The sequence below is a fragment of the Mesoplodon densirostris genome, chromosome 16 (genome assembly GCF_025265405.1).
Source record: "Mesoplodon densirostris isolate mMesDen1 chromosome 16, mMesDen1 primary haplotype, whole genome shotgun sequence".
Classification (NCBI taxonomy): domain Eukaryota; kingdom Metazoa; phylum Chordata; class Mammalia; order Artiodactyla; family Ziphiidae; genus Mesoplodon; species Mesoplodon densirostris.
In genome coordinates, this window is record NC_082676.1 from 65,306,569 (window position 1) to 65,325,150 (window position 18,582).

The 18,582-nt window shown below is 56.4% G+C and overlaps 3 protein-coding genes across 4 annotated transcripts; 2 read left to right on the top strand and 1 right to left on the bottom strand.

Annotated features, from left to right (window-relative positions):
- The first annotated feature begins 4,594 nt into the window (after positions 1 to 4,594).
- Positions 4,595 to 5,785, top strand: PGP (phosphoglycolate phosphatase). The gene is made up of 2 exons (XM_060077780.1): positions 4,595 to 5,281; positions 5,381 to 5,785. The coding sequence occupies exons 1-2, from the start codon at positions 4,642 to 4,644 to the stop codon at positions 5,704 to 5,706; spliced, it is 966 nt and encodes a 321-aa protein (XP_059933763.1). The 5' UTR covers positions 4,595 to 4,641; the 3' UTR covers positions 5,707 to 5,785.
- Positions 5,786 to 8,437: 2,652 nt separating this feature from the next.
- BRICD5 (BRICHOS domain containing 5) lies at positions 8,438 to 9,982 on the top strand. The gene is made up of 6 exons (XM_060079243.1): positions 8,438 to 8,488; positions 8,632 to 8,781; positions 8,990 to 9,145; positions 9,222 to 9,323; positions 9,538 to 9,691; positions 9,796 to 9,982. The coding sequence occupies exons 1-6, from the start codon at positions 8,438 to 8,440 to the stop codon at positions 9,888 to 9,890; spliced, it is 708 nt and encodes a 235-aa protein (XP_059935226.1). The 3' UTR covers positions 9,891 to 9,982.
- On the bottom strand, positions 9,851 to 13,905 carry MLST8 (MTOR associated protein, LST8 homolog). 2 transcript variants are annotated; one of them, XM_060120372.1, is made up of 9 exons: positions 13,868 to 13,905; positions 13,145 to 13,347; positions 12,968 to 13,019; positions 12,721 to 12,883; positions 12,199 to 12,274; positions 11,964 to 12,116; positions 10,917 to 11,041; positions 10,585 to 10,748; positions 9,851 to 10,491 (listed from the first exon to the last, which is right to left on the bottom strand). In XM_060120372.1, exons 2-9 carry the CDS (start codon positions 13,271 to 13,273, stop codon positions 10,373 to 10,375), a joined length of 981 nt encoding a protein of 326 aa, XP_059976355.1. In that variant the 5' UTR covers positions 13,274 to 13,347; positions 13,868 to 13,905; the 3' UTR covers positions 9,851 to 10,372. The 2 variants fall into 2 exon arrangements, with proteins under 2 accessions (XP_059976355.1, XP_059976354.1); XM_060120371.1 differs by lacking the exon at positions 13,868 to 13,905 and adding an exon at positions 13,576 to 13,846.
- Between the last annotated feature and the right edge of the window lie 4,677 nt (positions 13,906 to 18,582).

Consider the following 18,582-nt stretch of genomic DNA (forward strand, 5'->3'; position numbering starts at 1 on the left):
GTGGATTTGCATTTTCTGGACATTTCATATAAACAGAATTATACATGTGGTCTTTTTCATCTGGTTTCTTTCACTTTAGTATGATGTTTTTGAGGTTTATCCAGGTTGTAGCATGCAGCAGTACTTCATTCCTTTTTGTGGCTGAATATTATTCCATTATATGAATAGACTGATTTTCATCTTGCACATTTGGGTTGTTTCCACCTAATCTACGATTGTAAATAGTGTTGCTATGAACATGTGCATACAGATTCTTTTTATTCTTCTTAAGGTAGCATTAGTTCTTTGAAGCTAAGTGCGTTCTAGGATTTTCTCATTTAAGATACCAATCATCCCCATTTTGAAGAAGAAACTGAGGCACAGAACTGACGGAACACTTGCCCAAGGGCAGACCAAAGATCTAACCCAGGTCTGTCCAGAGTCATGGGCTAGAAACCCACAGGTCGTGCTCTCCCAGCTTGGTTATTCTCTGTGGCTCAGCCCAGTGCTAGATTCCAAAGACTCAGGTGAATCAGACACAGTTCCCTCCAGGGAAGACCAAGCACGGACACAAGGGCCTGGACAGAGAGTGGGCAGCTCTGCCCTGGGAAGGACACCAGCAGAGATTGTCTCCATGCTGGGGCTGCCCAGCTAAGGAACTGAGGACCCTTAGCCTGTCAGGAGCTGGGATGTGTGAGGCACAGATTGGATCACCAGAAGTCAGGCTGGGGTAAAAATGGGGCTGCTTTCTGCAGGGGGCTTGCTCACCATTGCAGGCATTTAAGCAGAGAGTGACAGCGTTTCAGAAGGATCCTCCTGACTGCGGCGCAGGAAAGGAAGATCTAGGATGGACAGTCTCTGAGAGGGACAAACAGGCGGAGGAGCAGGTGGGTACTTATGGAGCAGGAGGGATCTAGGGAGCACCTGGGAAGAGAGGACCAGGAGGACACCTCACTTGAGGATGTGTGGGGGAGTGATGAGAAAGCCAGCATCAGAGAGGAAGAGGAAGACCACCAGAGGAATGGAGTGGGGGTGGATTTCAAAGACAGAGCACAGCCTGGGTGTGGATGGACATGAGGAGGAGCTGGCCCAGGGGAGACAGACAACCTGCCCTGCTCCATGCTCCAGAGCCTGTGGACAGAGTTGTCAGGGACGGGCCAGGGCTCCTGCCTGGTTATTCCCTGGGGGTCAGAAAAGGGAATCCTGACCTAGTGAGCTCTAGGCCCCACCTCAGCTGAAGCCCAGGCAGACCAGCGGCAACAGGAGTGGGCCTGAGGTCACTGGAAGGCAGAGTGGCCAGGGGCAGGCCTTCTCCCTTCCCCAAAGTCCTCCTTCCCCCAGATGGCCTCCTTTCCCACCCTGCCCTCAGCGTGGGCTCCACCTGCACACTGTGTGTTTGACAGTCAATAATGGCTTCTCTGTGGCCAGAGCCTGACAGGAACTCCATCATCCTTTATGATGGCTACTCAATCTCCCTTCCTTGGATGTACTTAAATCTATTCAACCAATCCCATGTTGAAGATTATTTAGGTTGCATCCAATTTTTTTTTGCCACTTCAGTCCTTTTTCCTTTCTTTTTTTTTTTTAAGGGTTTGTTGTTGTTGTTGTTTTGTTTTGTTTTGGCCGTGCCGTGCGGCTTGCGGGATCTTGGTTCCCCAACCAGGGATCGAACCCACGCCTTCAGCAGTGAAACCTCAGAGTCCTAACCACTGGACTGCCAGGGAATTCCCTTCAGTCCTCTTTCAATGACACCCTTTTTTGCTTAGCTCATTGGAAGTGATAACATCTGTAAAAACATTTTCAATGGCTATTGGTATTTTCTAATACAATTCAAATCCATGCAATGCTATGAAGATTAGTGTCCTTGTACCATCTAAGTCCACGCCCCACTCCACCTGTGGTCCAGCTTCCTCACTTGGGAGGACCCTGGTGCCGTCCATTTGCAGGTATATAATGAGCACCTACTGTGTGTCAGGGACACAAAGCGATTGATCATGCTGTGCTCCTCTCCCATCCAGATGCATGGCACCTTGTCCAAGGACAGTCCTCTCCAATAAAGGGCACCGTCCTTTCCAGCCTCCTTCAGGACCTTGTCCACAGCCATCCCCTCTCTTGACACTGGCCATTCCATCTCTCCCACTATGCCAGCTCAGACTCTACAACCTACAGGGGATGTTAAACCAAACAGAGCTCAGCTTTGGGGTCAGCTGAGTTTAATCCCAACTCTGCCTTGTCCAGTTGGTGATTCTGTGGCTCAGTTTCCTCATCTGTAAATGGGGACACTAATTGTCTCTGCCTCTCAGGGTTGTCCTGTGATTCTGACAAGGTAATGCAGGTAAGGAGCAGCACTCAGTGCCTAGATGCTTACTGAGTGCCCAGTAAACCAAGGCAACTGGGCAAGTATTGCACCAGGCAGCCCACGGCTGGACAGAGCAGTGTTTTCTCATTCTGGCCAGTGAACCACATACACTGAATATTTCTGGGTGGTAAAGCAGGATTTGTGATCTTCTGTCAGATCCAGTTCTTCCCAGCATCAGTCGGCTCCACCAACAAAACTGAGTGGGAAGACACAGGCAGGAAGGTGCTGCTCCCCTCCTGGCTAGTGGGTGCGCCAGGCAGGAACACTGCATCTCCTGTCCTCGTGGGCCATGGCCCCTGCCCTCCAGGGGTTCCCAGGCCAGCCAAGACCAAACAACAGGCTGAAGGTAAACAATCAGGGCCTTAAGGGTACTGAGGTTACTGGCTTTACCTCATGGGTTTGGGGGTGAGGGGGGTCCAGAGTAGACGTTATGGAGACTTGGGGCCCAAGAGAGGAGCAGGGATTTGACACGCTAGGAGTTGGAGGTCTGGATCGTCTGTCACAGAGTAAGCGCTCAGGAAGCTGGGGCCTGCTGTTCTGCCACCTGGCCCTAGTGAAAGTAATAAGGAGAAACATACACCTACTCTATGAACTGGCAATTCCACTCCTAAGTATATACCCAAGAGAAATGAGGGCCCACATCCACAAATGAGTGTGTAGGAACAAGAACCTTCATAGGGACATTATTTACAATAGCTCCAAACTGGAAGCGACCCAAATGTCCATCACCTGGAGAAAAATCAGGGGAGTATATTCTTACAATGACCCATGTGGCAATTAAAAAAAAAAAAACAGAAGAATGGATTTCACAGATATTATGTTGATCCAAAAGAAGCAAGACTCAGAGGAGTACACAGGGTAAGCTCCTGTAAGACAGTCTAGAACAGGCAAAGGAGGCTATGACTCACTCTATGGTGACAGAAGTCAGAAAAGCAGTTCCGGGAGGGGTAACCGCTATGGACTGGATAGTGACTTGAGGGAACTTTCTGGAGTGATGGAAATATTCTATACCTTGATCTGGGGTATGTTTTTATATACATATATAAATTTATTTATTGTTGGCTGCGTTGGGTCTTCGTTGCTGCGCGGGGGCTTTCTCTAGTTGTGTCGAGCGGGGGCTACTCTTCATTGCAGTGCGTGGGCTTCTCATTGTGGTGGCTTCTCTTGTTGCAGAGCACAGGCTCTAGGCACGCAGGCTCCAGTAGCTGTGGCGCACGGGCTCTAGAGCGCAGGCTCAGTAGTTGTGGCGCACGGGCTTAGTTGCTCCACGGCATGTGGGATCTTCCCGGACCAGGGCTCGAACCCGTGTCCCCTGCATTGGCAGGTGGATTCTTAACCACTGAGCCACCAGGGAAGTCCTGAGCTATGTTTACACAAGCATAACAGGGATGTAAAAATTCCATCAAGCTGCACACTTAAAATTTATGCAATTTACTGTATGTTACGCCTCCATAAAAGTTAATAATACCTAATAATGATGATAATAGCCACCAATTGTTGAGTGCTGTGTTCTAGGCACTACTGCCCTTCTTTTAGACCCTAATGCCACTGTCTTGTAATTACTCGTCCACATGACCACCAAGGCACAAGGAAAGCGTTTTTGCGAACGACTGGAAATGAGAACGCGACGCTTGTTGGGAAGGAGCCTGGGGCTGGCTCTCAGGAATGGCCGTAGTCGGCCCACGCGCAGACACTATCCGGAGTATGTCCACGGCGGAGGGCACAGCCCAGCGCCACCCTGGCAAAGGTGCAGACGTGACTCCAGTCCCCAAAACGGGACCACGGCCCCCCCTCCTGCCGCGGTGCTGCGGAGAGCCCCGCCAGCAAGATCGGAGACAAGCTAGCCAATCAGCAGCCGGCTCGGCCGGTGGGGGGGTGGGTCACTGGATTAAGGGCCTCCGTCACCTAGGCTGACCAAGAGCCTCCAATAGGCGAGCTGCCCCGCGGCAGCCAATGAACAGCAGGCTTACGTCCTGCGCCGACTCTCCGGCTCCTCCGCCGAATTTCCGCAGTGAGCGTCCCACGCAGAATGCCGGTTGGCTCCCTGCCAGCGAATCACCGGGGCGCCTAGGGCCTGACAGCCAATGGCTGCCTGCCGGACCGCGCCGGACCGCGAAGGTTGGCGCTGCGCTCCTGCAGCCCGAGGGAGGCGGGGGCGGATTGGCGCAGGCGGTGTCCAATGGGAGGCAACTGAGGGGCGCGTGGCCAATGAGTGCGCCGGGGGCGGGGCGGGGGCGGTGGCGGGCGGCTGCGAGGAAGAGCTGGCGGTCGGTGGTGGCGGTCGGTGGTGGCGGCGGCGGGCCATGGCGGAGGTGGAGGCCGGCGGCGACGAGGGCCGCTGCGTGCGGCTGAATGCCGAGCGGGCCCAGGAGCTGCTGGCCGACGTGGACACGGTGCTTTTCGACTGCGACGGCGTGCTGTGGCGCGGTGAGACGGCGATCTCCGGCGCGCCCGAGACCCTGACGGCGCTGCGGGCCCGCGGCAAGCGCCTCGGCTTCATCACCAACAACAGCAGCAAGACCCGCGAGGCCTACGCCGAGAAGCTACGGCGCCTGGGCTTCGGCGGCCCGACGGGGCCCGGCGCCGGCAGTGAGGTCTTCGGCACGGCCTACTGCACCGCGCTCTACCTGCGCCAGCGCCTGACCGGTCCGCCGGCCCCCAAGGCCTACGTGCTGGGCAGCGTGGCCCTGGCCGCCGAGCTGGAGGCCGTGGGCGTCTCCTGCGTGGGCGTGGGGCCCGAGCCGCTGCAGGGCGACGGCCCCAGCGCCTGGCTGGATGAGCCCCTGGAGCCTGATGTGCGCGCCGTCGTGGTGGGCTTCGACCCGCACTTCAGCTACATGAAGCTCACGAAGGCCGTGCGCTACCTGCAGCAGCCCGGCTGCCTGCTCGTGGGCACCAACATGGACAACCGGCTCCCACTCGAGAACGGCCGCTTCATCGCGGGTCCGTGCGCCCCGGGGGAGGGAGGCTGGAGGGCGAGCGACGGGTCCCTCCCGGCCTCTGACCCCCGGCCCTCTCCTCCTCTTCTTCTCCGCCCCGCAGGTACCGGCTGTCTGGTCCGAGCCGTGGAGATGGCCGCGCAGCGCCAAGCCGACGTCATAGGGAAGCCCAGCCGCTTCATCTTCGACTGCGTGTCCCAGGAATATGGCATCAACCCGGAGCGTACCATCATGGTGGGTGATCGCCTGGACACAGACATCCTCCTGGGCGTCACTTGTGGTCTGAAGACCATCCTGACCCTCACTGGGGTCTCCACTCTGCGGGATGTGAAGAGTAATCAGGAAAGTGACTGCCTGTCGAAGAAGAAAATGGTCCCTGACTTCTATGTTGACAGCATAGCCGACCTTTTGCCTGCCCTTCAAGGTTAAAGATTTAGTGTCTTTAATCTCCAGAATAAAAAAAATTGAAAATCACCCAAATTAATAGGTGGGGCTTAAGCATCACTCAGCTAGGTGACTTCAAGTTTGCTTACTTGGAGTTAAGCAGAGGTACTAGTTGTTAACCTTGTAAGTAAATGTCTGGGGGGTTGGATTTTTACAAATGCTTATATTTTAAGATGCACTTTTAAGCTTGGAGGGCATTGTGGGGGTCCTGGGCCTTAGGTGCCAATTGGTCTTGCTGTTGGGTTCAGCATATGTCCAGGATTCAGGTAACCTCGGGGCCTCCTAATGGGACTGAGGTGGGTCTAGGGGTGTCATGTATTTTACTGAAAATTTCAGGGATCCGCGGGAGGAGGGGCTGATTATTTTGACTGTTGGAGAAACCCAGGGCCCCTCCTGTGCGGTCGTCAGCAGAGGAGCCTGCTGCTGCCTTAGCCCCTCACCTGCAGGTTGGGAGTGGAGGAAAGGGCTGGCTCAGGTGGTGTCTCCCTGTCCGTGCGGTGTGGGGTGGTACCCTCACCACCACCCCACACTTCCTTAAAAACCACTCTGATGTCACAGTTGAGTGTATGTTCCGTTTTAGATACCCAGGGCTGCAACTCCTCATGCACGATTGTGCAGTTCTGTAAACTCAGCCTGGCTAAACCTCATCTTTTCCAAATGTGCATATAAACCCAGGTGACTTGGACTGAGCATATTGTTTGCTGAGCGCCAGGAGGGTATGAATGCCTTTGTTGAACTCCGGGCTGCCGTGCAGGGAGCTCAGAGCAGCACTGGTACCAAAAGTTTTTTTTAACTTTTGAACAACTTTGTCAGGTGGTGGAATTGAACTTAGTAAGCGTGTCGATTAATAGCTGTGCTCTGTCTTGTAGGGAATATCCCACTGAAGAAGTCTCTGTGCCCCGCAGCCAGCAGTATGGCCAAAGGCATGTGCTGGCTAAGGAATGCTTGTCACCCAAGGCTCCCTCTGGGTAGAGGAGGAAAGAGGTGTCCCTCAAAACAGGAAGTCCTTTTACAGAGCATCCAGTCTTTTCCTGTCTTGGTTGGGATGGGTGTCATATGTCAACGGTCCATGAGGCTACCTATTTTGATCCTGGAGTCCCTTGTCAGTTGCCATCTGGAGGACTAGCAGGGGGCCATGGCTTTTTCTGCCTGTTCCCTAAGTTGCTGACCTTTGAGAACAGGCCTGATAAGCAGACTCTCTGGCCGCACTTGTAGGGTAGGGCCTGGGAGGCTGTTCCTTTTGGCCGACTCCTTCCTGGCGCCTCGCCCTGCACCCAGTGGCATCTGCCCAGAGCCTGTGACTTTTCTCCTAGCCCCAGGGTCACAGTGCTCCTTCATTGACTCTCGTAAGAGTGCTCAGAGCAATAAAGGGTGTCCTGAGCCTCCAGCTTCCCCCAGGCCTGGGTGTCTGGGGTTCGGACTCTGCCGTGGGCAACACGAGGGCAGCGGGCGCCTGTGAGGTTGGTGGTGCTGACGTTGGCTCTGCGAGGTCGGCTCAAGGTGGGTCAGGATATTGAGCAGGCCTGTCAGGGCGTTGTCACCCACACCAGGAACACACGGCAGGTGCAGCAGCCAGCAACACCTCCCTTTTCTGCTGGGCGGCAGCCCGGGAGCCCCGTGCATCATGTCTACACCCCATTGCACTGTGTGAACCCAAAGGTATATTAAACTCTCAAACCCCAGCTGACTCTGGTGTTCCTCGCTCTCTCCTGGACAGCAGCCTTCACACACACGGTGCAGCTGTGTCACCACAGCTAGGCGGTGGAGAGGGCAGCCAGGGCCGGGTACACTCAGTACAAGGCCATTCTGGGATTCCAATTCAGAGTTGGGACGCTGACAGCAGCAACTCCACCCCGTCTCAGGCCCACTGCAGAGAGTCAGGTTCTGAAGAATCAGGAAAAACAAGGGACAAAACAAAACAGTATGAAAGGGCCATGGGGTGAACCTGGTGAAGGAATGCACTTCCTGAAAGCTGCCAGTGCTGGGGCCCACTAACTGTTGGGATCCACAGTATCAAGCAGCTAGAAATGCACGGCACCAGTCAAGAGAAAGCCATGCTGGGCAGGGCAGGGGTCAGTGGACATGAGGCTGACCTAACCATCCTGGGGTGTGCAGATTTCAGGAAGCTGTCCTCACCGCAGTGGAGGTTCCTGGAAGCCATCCTGGTCTCAGGCACCTACCTGGGGGGTTCTCTGTGTGGTGGGGGCTGGGAAGCAGCTGGGAGCAGCTGGGGTGCATGGGGAGGAAAGGGAAGTGGCACAGAGTCCCATGCCTGTCATTCATGAAACAGGCACTTGTTGGTCTGCTGCGTGCCAGGCCCTGTACCCAGTCCTGGGAGTGTAGAGTTAACCCGAGAGACTAGAAACGGGCTTCTTTAGGAAAAATTAATTCTGCCCCCAGCTAGACTCCGTATGTGAAGTCGGCCAGGCCTGAGCTGCCCTCTGTGCCAGCCGCTGGGTCCTGACTTCCACAGTGGCCATGCTCTCGTGACCTCCCACGCCCATGCGCTCTCTGGTCTGCACAGGCCAGGTGTCGGGGGAGCCAGGCACAGTGACAAGCAGCCTCCCCAGGTGACCTGTCTCTGACCCGGATATCAGGTAGCTGGGCTGGGGAGGAGGCAGGAGGGGAAGGGGCCAGGACGATTGTTTGACTCATCGGAGGTGTCCTGAGGTTTCCGGGGCTGCAGCAATCGGCACATTGTCACCAGGGCTGCATCATGGAGCGGGGGAGCTGCCGGGCCGAGAGCCCCGGATCTGGACCTGTCGGGGTGAGTGCCTCCCACCACTCGATGCCCTCTCCTTGGACAAAGACCCAGGGCCTGTCCTGCAGGGGCAGGAGAAGCGTCCACCTCCCATACCTCCTCAGCCCCGTCCTTCCCTGAGCCAGCCTGTTGCCTGGTCTCCACTCCAGGCCCCACTGACTGCAGTGTGCCTCCACGTGAAGACCAAGCCCTGCCACGGGGGCTGGAGAGCTCCTGGCCTGCTACTGCTGCTGCTGGCACTGGCCACCGCTGGGGCCGTGGCTGGAGGTCTTCTTGGCTTCGCTCACAGCCCTCTCAAGGTGAGGCCCCCTCAGGACCCGGGCAGGGCACAGACAGTTGGGAAGAGGAGGAGAGACCAGCATAGCCCACCCCTCCAGTGGAGCCAGGGCTCGTAGCAGACAGCAGGAGGACCAGAGGGGTGGCAGGGTTAGAAGCCTCGCTGCAGGGCTGGGGGAGTGTCGGGGGCTGCTCAGCCTGGCCAGCTGAGCTCCTGCTTCCCACTCTTAGCCACTGCTGCAGACGCTCCGTCTGACCCTCCCGAGCCCCAGGGTGCCCCGGTCCAACCAAACCGAACAGGTGGACGTGGCCCAGAACGTGGCAACCATCAGGGTGACTCCAGCTCAGAGCAACCACAGCTGGGCAGTGCTGTTCGACGGGCAGAGCGTGAGTGGCCTGGGGAGGGGGGTGGGGGCGGGGGTGGATGTTCAGGTGGCCCTGCCTCACCTGCCTGCCTTCCCAGGGTTGTGTCTGTTACCGCCCCTCAGAGCACCAGGCCTGCTTCCTCCGCCTGATGGAACCCCGAGACCGCGAGACCCTGCAGCTGCTGGTGAACACCTCTTGGGTAAGGAGCCTCCAGCCAGGGGCCAGACAAAGGGTCCTGTGTGTGGCCTGGGCCCGGGGCAGGATGGGGCTCCAGTTTCAGGGGAACAGAAGCCCTATCTTCCTTTGGCTGAGGCTGCTGACAAGAGCCAGGGCAGGGCTGGCACGATGCCAGCATGTCCAGGGACACGAGGGCCCAACCCAGCCAGGGGCAGTGCGAGTGTCCTTCTCTGCAGCCCCAAGGGACTCGCAGCCCCAGCCAGGACACCCACTATACCCAGGAGCTGCTGGCAGTGCTTGGGAGCCGTGAGGTGGACCCTGCCCAGGTGGGGGCTTCGGTGCGGAACCTTTGTGCAAAGACCCCCATTTACTGGGCCCGACGAGCAGAGAGTGAGTTGGGGCAGGCTGTGCGGAGGGGCCTGGGCTCCCGCAGGACAGTCGGTGGTGGGGTGGGGAAGGAGTCCTTTAGGAATCATGGAGGCCCCTCCCCCCAGGGCCCCAGAGGCAGCGGCTGATCTACCTATGCATCGACATCTGCTTCCCAAGCAACATCTGCATGTCCGTCTGCTTTTATTACCTCCCGGACTAAGCCCTTGCAGCGCAGCCCCTCAGGCCAGCCAGCTGGCCGGCACAATCACCAGTCCATGGAGGGTAGCCGCTGGCGGGGCTAATAAACAACTCCACCTGGCCGTGACGGTGTCCTCTGTGGCCTCGGGACACGAAACAGTGGCAGGGAGGGAAAGGAGTAGGCACTGGCTTGGGGGTGGGCACCAGCCTCAGATCCCCCTCAGTGGCTCTAGGCCCTGTGGGTCCAGAATTTCTGAAGGGAATGCATGCTGCCTAGGGTGGGCCTCCTGAGCCTCCTCGCATCCAGCTGGGGCTGAGAGAGTCCCAGGATGGACCAGCCTGGCCAGTCTAGTCTGGCCAGGGACCAGGGTAGGTCAGTCAGGTCCAGCGAGCCTAGGATGGTAGAGGCCAGCCCATGGGGTGTTACTCTGATGTGGGCAGCTGAACAGACACATCCAGCTGGTGCCGCCTGGACAGTTGCCTGCAATCCTGAGAGGACACAGGTTAGCCCAGCACACTGTCATTGAAGGCCAAGCAGACAACAGCTTTCTGGTGGCCGCCGTACTCTCTCTTGATCTCTCCCGTCTCCACGCACCAGAGCCGGGCCAGGTTGTCAGAGGAAGCTGCAGGGAGGGAGAGCATGGGTGGCGGCTCAGAGTGCAGCCCCAGGCCGGGCCAACGAGGGCAGGGAGGCAGGGCAGGCGGGCAGGGCTTACCGGTGACTATGTACTGGGAGTCCCCTGAGAAGGCGCAGCCCCACATCCAGCCTCGGGACGACTCTCCAGGGTTGCTGCTCTTGATGCTCAGCTCTGTCATCAGGGAGAAGTTGGACGTCCTCCAAATCTTGCACGTCTGGTCGGCCGAGCAGGTGGCGAGGAGCCTGGGGGTGGGTGTGAGCGTGACAGGGGTGTCATCAACGGCCATTCCTATCCTGTACCCCCTTGCCGTCCTCCAAGCAGGCCCAACGCATTAGGCCCCCAACCCCAGGCACACTGCTTTCTCCCCGCAGCCATGCAAGGGCTCCCGGCCCCCCAGGCCCTGCACACACGTGGAGTCTGGGCTGAAGCGGCACTGCAGGGCGTAGCGGGTGTGTGCTGGGATCTTGGTCTTGGGGATGAGCTGTGTCACCTCGTCACCAATGCCCCCAGTCAGGTTCCAGACATAGCAGTTCCCCTGTGGGGTAGGAGGGAAGTCACGGGAGGCCCGGCGCCTCCGGTCTGACAGGTGGGGAAGGATGCCCTGGTGGCAAGACCTAGATCCAGGGGCTGCCATTCAATGTCGTGGCTGTGCACAAGGATCTGGGGGCCAGGGGACATGTGACAGGCACATCTGGCCCTGCCTGCAAGGAGCACCTGGGTGACCTGGCTCCAACCAAGGGCCATACCTGATGAGCTGAGGGCAGGAGGCCATGCCTGGCCTTCCTGAAGGATGCTGCTGGCCAACACGAATGTGAAGAACAAGATGAGAGGAGGGCACCCAGATAGAGGGAACAGCAGGGCAAAGGCTTGGAAGTGGGCGGTCTGGGGATGTCGGGAACAACTGATTTGCTGAGACTGAATGGACGTTAAAGGAAGAAAATGAGGCTGGATAGGAGTCCAGGGGTCAAATCACAGTGTCCTGAAGCCCTGGTAAGGAGCCTAGGGCATCTTGCAGTTCACCCAGGGGAAGGATGCAGTCAGGCTGGTACTGCTGAAGGATGCTCTGGTAGCAGAGGGAAAATGGGTTAGGGGCAGGGGGAGATCACAGAGGAAGGAAGGAGGTCAGAGAGGCTGCAACCACTGTCGGGAGAGACGAGGGAAACTTGGACCAGGAGGAGACAGGGAGGAGAAAGGGAAACGGACAACTGGAAGGACTCTGGAGATGGAGGTGACTGGACTGCTGGGTGGGCTATGGCAGGCAGCGAGAGGCAGCATCGGGAGTGACACCCAGGTTTCTGGCTTTGGTGGCTGGGTCAGAGCTGGAGCCCAGGATGGGGAAGCAGGGCTGTGGGGGGAGGGGAGGGGCCAGAGGGACATCTGGGGAATCAGCCCACCTTAAGGGAATAAGGGAGGTAAGGGGCTGGGAGCCGAGCTGCACACCCATCCCTGGGACTCACAGTGCTATTGACCGCGGCCATGTAGCTGGCATCAGGGTCGATGTGGGCCGATGTGATAGAGACCTCAGGCTCCGGGATCAGCTGCTCATTGTGGTCAGTTTTCAAGTCCCAGATGTGGATGGCGCCACTCTGGTCACCCACAATGAGTTCTGCCTGAGGTGCAGGGGTGGTGAGGTGGGGCAGGACCCCTGCCCTCCAAAGCCCCAGGGTGCCCAGCCCTGTGCTTCCCCCTCACCTGGTTGGGGTGCAGGCACACACAGTTAATGGGCGCATTCACCTGGAAGATCCGCTGACACTGCAGGTTCCGGGACCTTCGAGGTGGGGGACACACTCTGTCTATAGTGGATGCCATTGGTACTCCACCAAGAGGCCCTTTCCCTGGCCACTTATCTTGTCTCTCTATGATGGGAGCTGTCTCATAGGAAATACTTGGGAGGTTTGGCCCTCCCCAGGGGCAGCCTGAAGCCAATAACTGACTCAGAGGGGCATAAAGGGTGGCCCCTTGCCTCAAGGCGGGGCTCACTGTTTGATGCAGTTCATTCCAGAGCCGCCTATTGGATCAGGCTGAGGCTCTGCTCGTCTCTGTGGGTCTTCATCCCTGCCCTATCTTTCCTCACTTGGCCCTCAATAAGTCACCTGCACAGAAAACCCCGTCTCAGCCTCTGCTTGGAGGGGACCTGACCTAAGACAGTCTCCCAGCCTGGCCCTCACCCCCACACACCCAGGCAGCAGACCCCTCCTGCTCAGTACCCCACACCTGAGGTCCCAGATCCGGGCGGTGCAGTCCTCCCCACCAGTGTACATCCAGCGGCCGTCCTCGTGGAAGCCCACAGATGCGATGTTCTTGTTGACCCCATCATAGCTGATGATGGGGTTGGGGTTATTGGAGTTGAGATCATACATGCGAATGTGCTGGTAACCTAGGGGCACAGGTCAAACTGAAGTGTGGCTGCGCCTAGATGGACCTATGAGAAATCAGGGGGTGGGGTCGAGGGCACAGGTACCTGCAGCAGCAATCATGCTGCGGTCAGGTGTGATCTCCAGCGCATTCACCTGCTAGGTCTGTTAAGGAGGATGACAAACAGAGCCCATCCTTCCCACCGGAGGCCTTTACCCAGACTGTTATCCCTAACAGGCATCCTGCCCAGCACCACCTGCCCCAACTCCACAGTGGAGGATACGGAGTCCTGGTGCTGCACCGTTCGCGTACAGATCCCGCTGTGGGCCTGCCAGAACCGCACCGTGTGGTCATAGCCTGCAGTGGCCAAGATGACGGGGTCACTGCCCACCGTACCTGGAGACGTGTTCATGGTGTGGCTGCTTGAAAGACTCGGATCTACACAGGGCCCTAGGTCTGACAGGCAGGGGTCAGAGATCAGAGCATCTGGAGAAGAGAGAGGAGTGCAGTGTTTAGGGAATACCCTCTATGTCCTAAACAGGTTACAACAGATTACTCGGTGCTAAAAAATAAAATCATCCCATTTTAGATATGGGGAAACTGAGGCTCAGAGAGGTTCAGGGATACGCTTGACACCCGGCGACGGACAGCGCCGAGCTCCAAGGCGCATGCTCCGTTCCCCGCCCCAAGAACCCTGCCGGAACGCCAACCTACCCGCGGCCGGCAGGGAGCAGTCACGTCCGGGGCACCACTCCGCCGCAGGGCCGGGCCGCGCATGCGCAGCGAGGCGGACAGGCCGGAGGGAAAAGCCTGAACGCTACGGCTGCGCATGCGTGGCAGGCCCGTGGCTGGACCTGATGGGCGGGGGCGCTTTCTGGCTGGACCCTCGAGCTCCCCAGTGCTCCGTAGACCACCCTGACTCCGTCCCGCTGAGCCAGCTTCCCCCGGGCGCGCTCTCCCGGTCACTGAAAGCCGCATTCCAGCCCTCGCCCCGCGGCCTCCGTACCTTGCTTGCTGCTCTGCGTTCCGCCGCGTTCCAGGACGCCTAGCGGAGCCGGAGCAAGTCGATAGAGGCCGAGGCCGAGCGTAGAGTTATCGATGGGCCATTAGGGCGACACCATGGGGCGTAAGGGGAGCAGGGACGGGGGACGAGACTAGAGTTCTGGGGCAGGGGGCTCCTCAGTACGGGCCTCTGCGGTATCGGGCGAAGCCGGTGGACGAAAGCAGCGACCCCAGCCTTCTCCCCACTCGGGCACCTCACCCTTCTGAGACCCATTCCCCAGGCCGGGTTGCACCATCCACTCCCTCCCATCCATCCCCTGATTCCCACGCGGGGCTAGGATTCCCAGGTAAATTACAGGACATCCAGTTGCATTTGAATTCAGATAAGCACCATGTTTTGTTTTGATAAGTATAAGTATATCCCAAATATTGTATGGGATATACTTATACTAAAAAGTTCTTCGTTGCCTAGGTGAAATTCAAGTGTAGCTAGTTGTCCTGTGGTTTTATTTGCTAGATCAGGCAACCCTACTCTGGTCCCTTTCAGGACTGTCCAGCCAGGGTCTGACGCTTGAGTCCCCTCACTAATCCCAGTGACCCCTCAAAAACTGGGGTCCCTCTTGCCGCTTTTTCCATCCAGCCTTCCCACACTCTACACACGTGGCCTCATCCTCGAAAAAGAGAGTCCTTGAGACAGGCTCTCCCATAGTTTCTTCCCACCATGTTTATAAATGCAGCTGCACCCCCCTTCCTTCCTCGGGCCCCTTCATCAAGGCCATGTCCCCTGCCTATCCACCCAGGCCCTGGGTCCCGGGAACCTTCCTTCCTGTACCTTCCCCACCTCCCCTCTTTCCTTCCCTTCAGCATTTCAACACCATAAAACAACTCAAAACTCTTTCCAGCCTGCTCTCTTTCAAAGATCTGTTCTCACTTCTCACTCACTGCTTGACCCTCTGTCATGTCTTTTACTCCCAGCTCTCCAGTGAAAATTTCACGAGGTCCCTGGCCATCTCACATTGCCAAACCCAGTGGATACTTTTCCTTCTGCATCTCGCCACATCTGTCTGCACAGTGGTTGACAACACTGCTCCTAGAAAACTCCCATGACCGCCACCCAGCTTCTTGCCCTGCACTCAGTCTCTCTCTGCCTTCCCGTAAAGGCTGGTGGCCTCCAGAATTCCTGTCTCCACACTATCCCTGGGAGCTCTTGCCCACTCTTCAGGGCTTTCAGTACCATTCCTGGTCCGGGGCCTTTCCACCCTGTCTCCAGCTCACGCCCGGCTTCCTGTTTGACATTTTCCATTGAAGGCCCCATGGACACCACTTTCCACGGCCAAGACAGTTCATGATTGACCTGCCCCCAAAGGCTTCCCCTTCTGTGTGCAGTGCTCACCCATGTATGACAGTGAGGCAAGATGGGCCACCACTCCCTCTCCCGGAACAGCCTCCCCACACCCACTCCTGCCCCCTCCAGGCTTCCTTCACGTTACAGAGTGGTCTTCTAAAAACCTAAGTCTGACCCCTGTTAGAAGCCTGCAGGGGTCCCCCGTTACCCTCCAGACTCCTGGCCTCAGCCCCTGCCAACCCTGCGGCTTCTGCTCTCCACTCCACAAGCCATGAGTGAACAACAGTCTCAGAATTCCCTACACCCTCTCTGAATGCTTGCCCACACCTAGGATGCCTCACCTCTACCTCTTCAACTGCTGAACTCCTGTTTTTTTCAGGACTTTTCATAGCATTTGAGAGCTTATTCTGTGTGGGGGGCTATACTGGGTGTCTTGTTTTAATTGAGGTGAAATTCACATTACATGAAAGTAACCATTTTTAACTGAACAATTCAGTGGCACTTAGTACCTTCACAGTTGTGCAAACACCACTTCTATCTAGTTCCAGAACATTTCCATCATCCCCAAAGAACCCCATCTCCCCCACCGCCATTTAAGCACTCACTCGCCATCCCCCCACCCCACCTCCCCTCAGCCCCTGGCAACCAGTAACCTGCTTTCTGTCTCTATGGATTTACCTCTTCTGGACATTTCATATAAATGAAATCCTACAACAGGCTTTTTGTGTCTGGCTTTTTTCACTGGGCATAACATTTTCAAGGTTCATCCAGGTTGTAGCCTGTGTCAGTACGTCATTCCTTTTTATGGCTGAATAATATTCCATTGTGTGGATGGGCCCCATTTTATTTATCCATTCATCTGTTCATTGATGGAAACTTGAGTTGTTTCCACTTCTTAGCTATTACAAATGAAATTTTCTGTACAAGTATCTCTTTGAGTACACGTTTTAATTTTTCTTGGGTATATACTAGGAGTGGAATTGCTGCATCATGTGGTAATTCCATGTTTAACTTTTCGAGGAACCGCCAAACTATGCTGAGCGTTTTACCCACATTCTGCATTGGGTCCTCGTAATAACCCTGCCAAGGAGGACCCACCCCCTATTTTGGAGGCGAGAAAACTGAGGCTCAGAGATGTAGAGTCATGTATTCAAGGGCACGTGGCTAGAACACAGCAGAACCCATCCTGCTGGGCTCATCCCTCCCCTGATCTCCCCGCTTCTGGCTGAGGTGACTACTTCCCAGTCAACCTCCGCACCTCATACATCCTCTCCATCTTCCTCTCTATGTAGAGGAGCTCCCCAGGGCAGCTCCACCAGGCTCAGAGGCAGCTCTGGGGAGTGGCAGATGGGTATGTGGGCTTGGAAGCCTGGGAGAGGAAGAGCCCTGTGAACCCTAGCACCTGAAGGATGTCCAGAGCAGGATAAACCCTGAGAGCCTGAGAGCGGGAGAGAGAGGTGAGACCAAAGGAGGGCTAGAAGACTCAGCCAGATGTCTGTGGGGTATCTGTGGCCCAGGGGGGCAAGTCCTGAGCTGTCTGCCTTTTTGTGGGGACTCTGGGTGGAGGGCTGCACATGTCCCATGCCTACGGGTAACTGAGAGACCAGACCAGGCTCCACGCCCAGCCTGAGCAGCCCCAGCATCTCTGCTGGGCAGGAAGGGGAGATAGGACCCATGGTTGTTGACCCCTTCTTATGTACCAAGCATCAGCTGAGCACTTTACAGAGGTGGCATCTTTGAGAAGATGGAAACCTTGGCAGCTATCATGCTTCATGCTCCCAGCAGCCCGTGAGGAGGGTACATTCGTCATCCCCATTTTATACTTAAGGGGCTGGGCATCAGGGCTCTGGGGGGCTGGGAGGGGTACCAGGGAGCCCCTGAGCGGGCGCACAGCTGGTGGACAGGAGCAGGGGTTGCACTGCTGCCGGGGGAAGGGGGAGGTTGCCGTGCAGCTGGGAAGGGGGCCAGCCCAGGCTGCAGTGAAGCAGCAGCCAGCTCTACTCCAGGCTGAGCCTCAGCAGTTCTGCTGGCTCAGCGGCCCCTCCTCCTGGGATCGTCCTCGGAGGCCTGACTTCCTGGAGGGCTGCCCAAGTCCCACGCCTCTGCATCCTCATACCCCCAGCCAGAGTGGATGGCCTGCTGTGCTGCCCCCATCCCCAGGCTGGGGGGACCCCAGGAAGATTCACATCTCTGTTTCCAGATGGACCCTCCCATCAGCCTTGGACTGCAGGCAGAGCTGCTGACCCATTTTACAGATGAGGCAGCTGAGTGTAGGGAGCTTGTCCCAGGTTCACTGGGCTGGTGGGTAGCGGATCTAGAATTCCTGACTCCTCCTAGGGCGTTAGCCTCACTTACCAGGGTGAATCTAGTAGACTCTGTACTGCTTTCTTCCCAGGTCTGTCCTCCAGAAGGTGGACCAAACAGCAAGGTGCCCAAGCCTAGGTCTGAGGAGTGACTAAGGGCTACCTGTTTGTTGGGTAGAGTTGGAGCTGGAGCTGGAAGTGGGCAGAGAATGGAGGTGAGGCAGTTGGAGGCAGGGGCCAGTTCATTTCCCAGAGCTATGCGATAATTCAAAACTAGAACTTGACCTTTCAGTTCATGCTGAAGGTGTATTTGTCAAGGTAGAATGACAGAATATATTTTATTTAACACATTATTAGCATGATTTATAACATTTGAACACTTAGACATTTGGTGTGTGGGCCTCTGTTTGTACTCTTGCCCCAGGCCTTGAAAATGTTAGGCTCAGGCCAGAGTGGTTTGCCTTAGCCAGCCAAAACATGAAAATAATGGTAAGGATAATAACTATCTTTTTTTTTTTTTTTTTGTAGTGTTTCCTGTGTGCTAGGCGCACTGCTTGGCTCTGCAGACACGAAGATGAATAAAATGCAACTGCTACCCAGACGGCCCAGGTAGGGAGGCCCAAGAATATCACAATATCCACAGAAGCTATTTGCTGAGAACTTACTAAGTTCTGTGAGGTGCTTTATGAATAGCATCACAGTTAATCCTCAAATAACCTACTGGGAGGTATCATTCCCCCATTTTATGGAGGGGGAACTGAGACTCAGAAAGACAAAGTGACTGGAAAAACAAACCTGGTAAGAGGCAGATCTGGGACAAATGAAGAGGCTGTTGTGGGTTCAAATCTCAGACTCATGACCTGGAGACTCTGGGACCTCAGGTGAGTCACTTGGCTTTTCTGAGCCTCACTTTCTTCATTTGTAAAAAGGGCACAGTAAGTCCAAGCTCATCTATGAAGTGACCAGCATGGTGCCTGACCCAGCAGGTGCCCAGGAATTGGTCATCATAAAGGGTGGGGGGAAGGGCCCTTGTATTTAGGGACCCCTGTGGTAGCCCAGCACACTGGGAGG